Source organism: Meles meles, chromosome 3, assembly GCF_922984935.1.
Source record: "Meles meles chromosome 3, mMelMel3.1 paternal haplotype, whole genome shotgun sequence".
NCBI lineage: Eukaryota > Metazoa > Chordata > Mammalia > Carnivora > Mustelidae > Meles > Meles meles.
In genome coordinates, this window is record NC_060068.1 from 145,377,778 (window position 1) to 145,389,782 (window position 12,005).

Here is a 12,005-nt window from a genome sequence, read left to right on the forward strand (position 1 = left end):
TACTTAGGAATGAAACAATGAAAAGATTTCATATAATATTTTTTAAATCTTGGTATAAAATGCGGCAATCATTATGCTGAATGATCCCTTTCACTATTTTTCCTAGGTCATGAGGACAAAGAGCTGCAGTTTGGGATATGCCTCAAAACCACTTCTTTTAAATTAACCTTCCAAAGGGTTTGCACAAATACATTAGTTTTACTGTAGATACACAGTAAATATACACAATAGTAGGTATTTTGTGAGCAGGCTAAAAGATCTTGGTGATGTGGGCAAACGGATTTTATCTCTGGTTATTTTCCTTTGAAAGGGTTGAATGTAAATATGAGAAGATATTAACAATTCTTGATTTGTTTGGTGAGTACATAGGATTTTGTCATACTATTTTTTACGTTTTTAAATTTTTGTTATAATTTTCAAAATAAAGAAGCTATTTAAAAAAAGTTGGCCATTAGGGAACTACGTATCTCTGCCCTCTACACTAACCAGATAGATTTTCTGACTTTTTTATATGTACAAATAAAGATGAAAACAGATGTTAAAGTCCAGTCTTTAAATGAAATCCAGATATGGATATCATGTAAGATTCGATCCTTTTTGCAGTCCTAACTCCTTAGAGGATCACCAAAACTTTCCAATTCTCTTAAAGACTCAACCAGTGGATATGATTAAAAGACATTTCTTAAAGAAAACTTGGTAGATCTAAACAAGGGTTGGTTTTATATAATGTAAGAACAGCCACTGGCAGAACTCCTGAATACACTCTCTCTGTTTCAAATATCTTCAGCAAATTGCCATTTACCCCCAAATACTAACACCCAATGAAAATAGAAGTAAAGCATTCTAACAAATTAAAAATACTGTTTGTAACTGGCCCTGCCAAAAGAACAATTAAAAATATGCCTCAATGTGAAAAACTAATATACAAGAAGGATACTTAGTAATACCATTATGGAGTTTTATTTATATACAAAACTCAATAAACTATGTGTCCTACAGCTAGACCCTTTATGAAACATGTAGGCAAAAACCATATAGGGTCATGGTATTTAGAGTGTATTTATGCAGAAGCAAAGCAGCCAGAATATTTCTTCAGCTAGTTTTCAAAGATGAATATTCATTCTTAAGTGGTTGCCTTTGGAAAATACACAGCTGCCTACAGGCTCAGAGCTTTTAAAGAACACTTTGAATGTGCAGTCACATTTAGTCAATTATTTAAGAGGGTGCATTCAGTATACCTCAACATGTGCACTCTTTGTGCATGCAAACTGGTGATCCTACAGGCAGATAAATGTAAAATTACCCCATCTGTTTGTGGTTATTTTCTCTTGAGTCCCATGTAAGTAGAACCACATGCTTTTCTAACACTTATGAGTCCAATGCTACATGTAAAATTTTAAATTTTTGAATATCCAACTCATTCTTTAGAATATCCATATTAACTATTTTAACCCCCTTAAAATACTGATCTTAGCAGGCAGGTGAAATGAGAGCATGGATAATTAGCTCTTTAAAATCAGATGAGAGTCCAAAAGTTGAAGAAACTTAACAGAAGGATCCATAATACTAGTCAAACTTTATTAGGTTTCCTGTGATTTTGGTATTGTTTAGTTTTTGTTCAGAACCTTACTAGCTTTAAAGGCAAATCAAGAAGAAAATAGCAAGAGATAAAAGAGTTGAATGCTGTTGGGAAAAATATAAAGAAAAAAATGTTTTACATTGTAATTGAAGGAGAGTTCTGTAGCTTCTCATGGAATGAAGTTCAACCAGAGTAGATTATGTGCTCTCCATGGACGTGTAGGAGGAAGAAAGGGATGTAAATTAGAGGGGATTTAGAGAAAGGAAGAAAGAGTGCATGAATGATGATGTTCTTACAACTCCTTTTAATCTTTGCACTGAAAATGTTTTCAAATACAGCAATATTAAATTTGACCTCTTAAAAACTGTTACTTGAGAGTTCAATAGCCCTAAGCCAGGTACTGTAAAATTATGGACATACTAGGACATAAATACTGTTGAGTAGAAGTGGATGAATATTAATTCTTTTTTAAAAAAATGAGATTCCTAGAAACTGTAAACAAAGGGAAAAGATATTCACTAATATTATATCTTAGTACCCAAGAACATGATGCAGCAGACTACAGCAATTTTTGTGACTGAATTTTCCATCATTCAACCTTCAGAATAAGAGGAAAGATATGAAGGGTGGGGAGACTATATCATAGAAAAGCTTGGTCCTAAACCTATTAGCTAATCAATGGGATCTAATTTCTAAAAAGATGGCTTTAAATAGTGCCAAGGTAAATATTCAATCGACACTTCAAAGGGCTTGATTGTGAGTAGTTATTTTTTCAGTCTTTTACTTTGGTTTATTTTTTAGTCCACATACCTGGCTGTGTCTATTCCAAGGGCTGTCATAGTCTGGCGGCCACCTCTTTGGATTATTTTATTTGCTGCAACAAGTACCTCTTCCGTTGATGAGTACTTATTGAGGTTGAACTCATGGGTTACATTTTCTCCATACTGTACAATTCCAACCTGAAATACCAAGCCACTGTGAGTTAGCCATCTAGCAATGTTCCATTATCAATTTTCTTTATTTAAAGATGTAGTTCAGATATACATTTTTGTCTTTCAGTTTAAAAATTCATCAGTTTCATGAGTTTAAAATCATGAAAATGATTTTATCATTTATCATAAAATCAGTTTAAAATTCATCAATTCATGAGTTTAAAAATTCACCAGTACAGAAATCCTTCTCTTTTGATAGTAATAACCATTGCCACATGTGAATAGTCACAGCCCAGAGAACAAGAATGATAGTGCTGTTATTAAACTTCTCAAACAATTGGTTTATTTCTTCAATAGTTTCTACTCAATGGGTCAGGCAGGCCTTGGGGGTGGGTGTAGAAGGTGTTATATGTTAACCTGCTCTCTGTCTTCATGGAGCTTCTAAACTAGACAGAGACAGAGATAGAGTTTCAACCCATGATTGTTCCAATGCATGTTCAACTGTGGAGAGGGATGTACTGGAAAAGCTGCTTAGCAAGTAGAACCTAAGGTCCTACTTCAGAAGAGGTTCAGGGAAAGCCTCTTAGATGCGATATTCGAGTTAAGACTGAAAGGTGCAAGGAGGGTGGAAACCTATCCTGGATGGAGCCTGAGTGGGAGGATGGGTCCACACAAGGGGAATCTGTATGTCAAGAAGATGAGATGAGCCAAAAGCAGGGATATCCTGAGAACCAAAAGGAAGTCAGTAAGCCTGGACCAGGCTGTGAGGGGAAGTGAAACAAGATGAGTCTGGATGAGTAATAAGTGGGGCATGTATCTGGGGAGGGCGCATATGTTCTTCAGGCTTTATCTAGCTCAGATGTAGTTTCATTTCTCTCACGCCAGCCCTTCTCACCACCATCCCTTTTCATGTTCTCTGTCTTCCCTTTCTTTTTGCCTTCCTCCTTTCACTCTGTCTTTTGCATAAACTGGATAATGTGGGCAGCTAACTGCAGAGCCTCCACAGAGTAAAATGATACAGAGAGTAAAGTGTCCTCAGATTTGATTTCTCTTGCTCCATATTCCTCTCCTCTCCCCTAGAGATGCCCATTTTTCTTATGCTTTTTTAATACCTTTCTTTAAACGTTGATGTGAACCAATAGACTGATCCACATCAAGAATTGTGACTGAAGATAACTTTTTGTTTAATTTTCTTTCCCCCAAATTCGAGATTCAGAGGATTCTACACCCAAAGGAATGTCTTAATGAAGAAATTCTGGGCACTACATTTCTTGGGTTCGGGAAGCTATTTGAGACAAGGCTGCCTTCTTTCCCAGGCAATTGTGTAGTTTGTCCATTGATAAAGTTGCCTCATGCTTGCTTTGAACCCATCCTATTTCCAAGTCTGATCCTATTTCCAAGTGTCAAGGGGATCGACATCTACTTTCCAGCCTCCTTTGCAGATGTCACTGTTGTCAGAAATCCTCAGGCTTAATTACATGTTTGATTAACAGATACATTTCCACAACTATGTCTTCATGAAAGCCAGAAGTATACTCTGGCGTTTTCAGAAACCACTAAGAGAACCTTCCAATTTAAAATAATTTTTATTATCTTTGAGCTACCTTCTAGAGTACATTAGACATCTTGGAGCAATTAAGGCCACCATACTTAAATAAGAGTAGTATCCTATATTTTTAATGCTTTTAAAAACCTCTTTTTTCCTAATTTATTCAGAGTATAGTAACAGAATTAGTACCATATTTTATAAATGAGGAATTTAGGTTTAAAATACTCTTCATGGTGAAGGAGCAGAGAAGGATCTAGTCTAAGATGAGAATTCCCTATCCCAGGGCTTTTTCCATCACTCTACCTCCTCTCTGCCAAAACACACCTCCCTAAAGCCCTCGCATTCTCTGTCACCTCAACTAGTTTCTACTAAACTCAAGCTAGTCACCTCAAGCTAGTTTCTACTAAATGCTGCTACCCCATCTGCAGTACCTCCAGGTGTACTAAATACTAAGTACTAAATACTGCAGGACCTCCATCTCAATTTCAAGTGAAGTGTTCTTCTGTCTGGCCATTAACTTAAACTCATTTACATAGTCTATCTAATTCATCAATTCCTTCACCACATCAAGACTTCCAATTAATTCAGAGATCCTACTTTTTTTTTTTTTTTTAACTTAGCCTAGATTCCATGGTCCATCACCATAATCATTTACTTGCAGACTTTAACTCCTTTAACCTTTTTCCCCTCCATTAATTCTCTTGGCTAACTTCCAACTCTGGTTAAGTCCAAATATCTCCTATTCTTTGCATGCCTCTGTGACACTAAATGTTTCAACACAGAAATCACACAACTTGTGGACTGGTTCCACTTTAAAGTTATGGCCATGAATCTCTAATGTGGTTGCACTTAACACTGCCCCAAAGTCCTACTCCTTTGTACTAATGAATGCACTTTGCTCCATTTATTGAGTTCAATCGAATTCTCGTCCTAAGATTTAACTGTTCAGGAAAAAGAGAGTATCACATGGATACACGGGGAGGAGGTCACATGAAAAGAGGCAAACAGACTGTTTTGTGCCATAATATTTGACATTGGGAACACAGTTTACATATCCTGTAAAACCTTCTATGAACAATTGGATTACCTGGACACCAGGAATAGCAGAAAAATTTTAGCCCTTTGGTAAATCAGAAATCAGTGCTTTACATCTTCTCTCTCTCTTTCTCTACCTACTTAACATATATCTCAATTTTGTAAGTTTATTCTTTAGAGAACTTATAACTGCCAGTTGCCTCACCCTTTCTTTCACTTTGCTTCTAACAACTCCACCTGACAGTCTCTTCAAATGACTGACTGCCCTTGGACTGCTAGAGTTGCTTTGCCCCAGAGGCTCAAAGAACCAGAAGTGCCTGGAAATTTTCTCCCTCCTCCTGATAGGCAATGTCTGAATCCAGGCGGCGAAAGACCAGTCTCTTGACTCAACTTGGAGCTTCCCTTCCAGATCAGCCTGAGGTCTTGATTTCACCTGAAATCACACCCTTGGTGGTGGTCCTCAGTTGCTACTGTTTTGCTCTGCCAAATCTCTTACCATGTTCTTTTAAAAGCACCCCCTTAGTAAATCACTGTCACTTGGCTCATTTTCTCAGTGTTTGTGTCTGGGAAACCAGACCTAAGGGAGGGAGAGAGAAGATAGAAAACACCGATTTCTGACTTAACAAAAGGCTAAAATTTTTCTGTTATTCCTGGTGTCCAGATAATCCAATAGTTCATAGAAGGTTTTATAAGATATGTAACGTATGTTGCAAATGTCAAATATTATGGCACAAACGGCCTTTAATTTCCATATATTCTACCTCTTTTCATGTGATCCATTATCCCTGTTTCTGAATTTCTTCACTGGCCCAGGCCAGACCTCACTGCCTTGAACTTGGATTGTGGCAATCGTTGGTCTCTCCGCTCTCTCTCTCCCTCCGACTGCATTCTCCTCAGCTCCTTCTACATATTATGGAAGACTAAATGTCTTGAAATTCTGCGTTTATCACATAATTTCCTTGTTCAAAAATCTCTAATAATCCTCCATGGCCTACTACACCAATACACTTGAAAGATACACTTTGAAATACACTTTGAAGGAGAATTTTTATTCTGAGTACGATAGAAAACAGATAAAACTTCAAGGTGCTCCTTGAAATACTAGACCTGTAGGGTAAAATTCAGTTTTTTTTCCCTAACCTGCAGTCACTCAACAGCCTAACTGCACCTTTGTTCTCCCTCAACTTTAGAATTCCCCAGTCCCAGGGGCTGTCTTTACCCTTTCTCATCCCTCTAACAAAACTAAATTTTTACTACCCATTCTGGAAGATCCAATTCAAGCTTCATCTTCTCTGCAAAACTTTCCCCACCTAGTCAGCAATCTAGTTCTTACTGATCTTGCTCTTCTCCATGCCCTGAGGCAGACTTATCTGTTTTGTTCCTCTGAGTACAGCATTCTTCTCAACTGCTTTGTATGTGTGCTTTATCTCCCCAACTACGTTGTATGTTCTAGAGGGGCAAAGAGGGGTAAAGAGCATGGACTATGTCATAGCTTTTGGTGTTCTCTTATCCCACACCACTGCTTTGCTTTGCTTATAGTTGACCCGCATAAATTCTTACTAGATGACTAACATTTCATATAAGCAAGTAGAAAATTGAGATAGCAGGGAAATAATGATAAGCAGAACAAGGGAGACAAAAATAAGTGTGGGAAATGAGAAGACTGGACAGTGGAAACTCAAATCTTGGAAATGACATAGTGTGGGACCCTGGCTGATAATGGGCTGCATATTTCCTTAGAAAACAGGCCGAATAAGGCCTGCTCTGTCTTCCCCATAAAAGGGTGCCATTTATTGATTTTCATCCCAGGAAAATGGTAAAATCACACACAAAAATATACGCAATGCTTTGCTGAGTATTGATGAGACTCAGTGAATAAAAACAGTTTCTGTTCCAGCTTAGTGTATAATTTAAGGCAGGTAAAAACAGAGTCATACTAGCACACTGTGTATACACACATATGCAACAGAATCAAACAAAGGTGATGATTAAATAGCATGATAACAAGTGAGCCAAGTGAGGATACATATTGTAAGGAGGCTGGAGGAGAGAAGTACAAGCATAATTACTGTCTCACATTGAAGGCCTCATGGAGGGAAGAAGACGTAGACTCCAGAGTGCCATACCCAGATAAAGAACACACAATAGGTTATGAATGTAGAATGGGAGAAAGCAAAGCTGTCTGGAGCTTGGAAAATATGTCAAAAATGATGAGGATTTGAAATCATTCTAGGAATTGAGAAAAATAAAAACAGCCAGTAATCATCATATTCAACTTGAAGCAACCGGTTGCTTCAGTTGTTGGAATGATACAAAACCAGAGGGTAGAAGCTAAGTAGAACACTGTTGAGTATTGGAGATAGAAAGATTCTAGGCATGTTTGCTGAATGGAAATAAGTAAGCAGGGATGGCAGCTAAAAGAAGCAAGAGGTTCAATGTAGTGAAAATGGAAAAACAGTAGCTTATGACATCAGTAAGAGTGTGGGAAGATAGTAAAAACACTGATAAGGAGTGGGTGAATCACAAGTAGCACAGTTCTTTTTCAGAGACACCTGGAAGGGAAGCCTTTACTTCCTAGGGAGATACAGTTTGATCTTCCTGATTAAGTAAACAAAAGATACAAGTATATAATTATAGTCTAAGGCCAAAGAGAACTAAGATTCAGGCTAGAGTATAAATCAGGCAAACAACTGGCTGAGGATTCTGTTACAGGAACCAGAGGTTTGTAACACTGACTCAAACCTTCCATTTAAACATGAGATTTATCATCCTCCTTCTGCTAAGCCATGGACTGATATTCCCTTACCCCTTTCCTAGGGAGTACGAGCATCCTTTTGTATGTTACTAGGTATGATTCTTACGGAGTTCCATGGCCAAGAAATCTTGAAAAACAATAGGTAACACAAAGTTAATATGTATCTTTACAGCAAGACCCCCTTCTACATCCTCTCTGTCTCTCCTCCTTTATCTCTTTTGTCTGCCTTTCTTTCTCCCTCTGCTATTTATATTAACTTAAAAAAAAAAAAAGCCACGGGGCGCCTGGGTGGCTCAGTGGGTTAAAGCCTCTGCCTTCCGCTCGGGTCATGATCCCAGGATTCTGGGATCGAGCCCCACATTGGGCTCTCTGCTCTGCGGACAGCCTGCTTCCTCCTCTCTCTCTCTGCCTGCCTCTCTGCCTACTTGTGATCTCTGTCTGTCAAATAAATAAATAAAATCTTAAAAAAAAAAAAAAAGCCACAAATTTCAAATGCAAAAGACCAAGGCTTTCCTCTTACTCCTGTCCCCAGTTGCTCTACTCTGACTCATAAGAAAATTCTTTTGAAAGTGCTCTCAGGGAGGGCCTGGGCGTCCCAGTCAGTTGGGTGATCGACTCTTGGTTTCAAGTGGGGTCCTGATCTCGTGGTTGTGAGACTGAGTCCTGCATTGGGCTCCATGCTTAGTGGGAGTTTGTTTGTGATTCTCTCTCTCCCTCTGCCCCTCCCCTCCTCTCTAAAATAATAAATAAATGTTTAGAAAAAATGAGAGTGCTCTTAGAATCTTTAATATGAAAACATGAATTTTGAATCGTGAATTGGAAGACATGGTACATTTTATTGTTATTTAACAGAATATTCTTTGGGAAGAACATATTCAACACCTTAAGCAACATAGTTTGGAAAACATTTCTTTACAATACTGTTACCTACTTGTAAAGGTCAATTAATTGCTCTGCTTCATTAACCTTTGTTATAGTCATGGTACAATATCATGTACTGTAGTTACCAAATATAAGATTTTATCTCATTTCTAAGTTGGAAGTCTTTTGGGCTCAGGGACAAAGTATTTATTTATTCATTCATTCATTCACTTATTTATTTTTCAAACTGCCCATGACATCTAGCATAATATTCAATCAATAAGATACTTCACATATATCTGCTAAATTACAATGAATTAATTATCTCAGAGGCTTTGTTTCTTTTGGGGGGTCGAGAAGAAAGAAGAGGAAAGTGAACGTGAGAAATATAAAAGAAATCACAGAAAGGAGGGCCTTCTCATTTTTCTCTCATGAAACTTCAAGTCACAGCAGAATGACAAAGAAGTTTAAGAAAGAGAAATGTACAAAATAGCTATTCAGTGTATTAAGTCAAAGAGCTATGAAGGAATGGAATTATTTTCTCATTTAGAGTTATATTATTACTTTGTATTGTTAAGTCACTGTTATAACAGCAGTTCCTAAATTTTTATTTCTAGTACAAACTAAGTTTCTGGGCTTTCATTCAACAATTAACATTACCAACTCAATGGCTTCTTTAGGGAAATAATGATAGGGTAAAATAATGAAGTTTTCTCTGTAAGATGCACAATTATTTAACATGAAAAGAGCTCGGGCTTTGTGTCTGACCAATTTTCTATTTCCTTTTACCAAACTATGGTACAAAAGCCCTGCCCTGTAATATGCTTCTAATGTAATTAAGTCAGAGTATGATGTGGTAATAATACAGATTGCAGTCCAAGTGAACCATCAGCACAGGCCATTCTGAGGCTACGTTAGCTGAAACCATGCTTAACCTCTTGTCACTATGGAGAGGGACATAAATGAGACTGGTTTCCAAGGAGATGAAATGAGTCCTCAGAAACATAAAATTGATAGATGATAGATATAAGTCCTAGGAAAAGGGTGTCTTTAGCTGCCCTCTTGGATGCTGCCACAATGAAACTCATCCAAATTCAAAAATGCAAAGATAGAGTGAAAGTAAGGTTCTGAGGAGACAGAAGACGGTGGCAGAAATCAGGATGAGAAGTGAATGGGGTGAGGGATGGAACATCTGCAAAGAAAAACCTGAAATCTAATGTAAAGGGGTGTTTGTGGGGACAGTCCCCAAAACAAGTACTTCTAGCTCAATGACTTCATGAAATAGAGTGAGAGAAGGAGGTCATTACAACCGTGATTTTTATCACAAAGAGAAAAATCCCAGCAATGACATGTTCCCAACCCAAATGATTTATCTCCTATGTGTTTGGCAACACCTAACACTCTAATTTATGCCATAAATAAAAGAAATAAGGCACCATGCTGTCAAAGTGGAATTCATAGTCTGCCAGGAGAGACAGACCCATGAAGCAAAGAGTGGTGCTACCAGCTGACGAGAGCAATACATGAAGGGTGAGCACAGGGTACAGGAACATGGGAGGAGAAAGAACTGTTCATGGGAAGCAGGGGTAGAAAGTGACAGAGCAAGTGACATTGGAACTGAGTCTATGAAGTTTACCTAGTCCCTAGGGCCTGGGGTGGAGAAAGTCTCTCTGGACAGAGGGACTCATGTGGACATGGATGATGTGTTCAGGGAAGGCCAGAAGAGGAGTGGCTGCAGAGTAAGAAGGGAGGCAACAAGGCACCAGGGAGGCAGGGGGCAGTGACAATGACTGGTGTCAGGTGACAGATGCCATATAATCCATGGGAGAGCTTGGATATTATTCAGCAGGCAGAGATAGATTTTTTATTCAGGGAAATGCTATGATCTGAACTTTACCTTGGAAAGACAACACGGGTGACTTATGCATGGAAGTAGGGGAAAATGGAGACTGGGTGGTTAGTGATCAAGGAGATTCACCTCATTCACAGCACCACTGTCAGAAACTATAGCCTGATTGACAAGGATACGGTTGCAAGGCGCAGTCAGGCTTCCTTTCAGACTTCAAAACAATGAATCAGACCTCATATTTAAGGCTTCTAGGGAAATGGCCATAAAATGTGCAGTAAAAAGAAAGATAAATAATATTCCTAAAATTTAATTAATTTCTCTCTTTCATTTTGCCTGGTTTAATGTTATGCTACACTCTTGATAGCAACAATCTAGACATTGTTCCATTAGTATATTTCACTTTTATATCAAGCCTCAAAATTTACTGGTTTTATTTAGGGTAATGCACTCGTATTTGGCATATTTATATCATTCTCATTTATTATTAAAAGGAATGTTATGTTTAGGTATTGAGGATCAATAAGACCTCCATAATGTTACACCATCATATCTTTTATGGCAAGCTAGAGTGTTTCAGGTTTGTTTTTATAGGTGGTTTTTTAAAAGGCAATTTTATAGCCTTTACTCTGTCTTGGGTAAAAAACTGGTTTACAAAATTTCCTTCAGTATGTTTCAAAAGTCTTAATGGGGCCACACAGAAACATGGAAGAAATTTTGAGTAACTATTTGGAGTTGATCTTTTTGTCATCATGTTGCAATTTCCCAATGTATACTAAATGTCATATGGACATTTTATTTTTTTAAGTTTTTTAATTTTAATTCCACTTAGTTAATATAGAGTGTTATATTAGTTTCGGGTATACAAGGTGTGATTCAACATTTCAACATTTCCACACATTATTCTGTGCTCATCACAAGTGCACTCCTTAATGTAAGCTTTTTTATTTATTTTTCATCCTTTTCCCTTCCTTCCTTTCTTTTTTTTTCATTGCGTTGACAACTACACTCACATCTTTGCAACTACCTTTCAATACATGCAGTTACTAAATGACAAATCTATGACTGCAGAGAATAGGCTATTATGTTTCATCTTTACATGTTGTACTAAGTGCATGACTATAATCAATATAATAAACAAGGACTCATGAGGTATAGTCAGAATGTAAATTTTAAAAATATCTGTTTAAAAAAAAGGAGAAGGGAGTTGAGGGAAAATGGAAGGGGAGATGAACCATGAGAGACTATCGACTATGAAAAACAATCTGAGGGTTTTGAAGGGGCGGGGGTGGGAGGTCGGGGGAGCCAGGTGGTGGGTATTATGGAGGGCATGTATTGCATGGAGCATTGGGTGTGGTGCAAAAACAATGAATTCTGTTACACTTAAAAGAAATTAAAAAAAAAAAAGACCTATATAATTTGACCCTTAAGCAACACAGGTTTGGACA

At 37.7% G+C, this 12,005-nt stretch overlaps 1 protein-coding gene across 2 annotated transcripts in view; it reads right to left on the bottom strand.

Moving 5' to 3' along the window:
* Nucleotides 1-12,005, bottom strand: part of ITGA1 (integrin subunit alpha 1) — a 168,420-nt gene that overhangs the window by 75,735 nt on the left and 80,680 nt on the right. For both annotated transcript variants that reach the window (XM_045998899.1, XM_045998900.1), the window contains one exon: nt 2,390-2,538. In XM_045998899.1, coding sequence (XP_045854855.1) covers nt 2,390-2,538 — 149 coding nt within the window. The remainder of the gene's footprint in view (nt 1-2,389; nt 2,539-12,005) is intronic.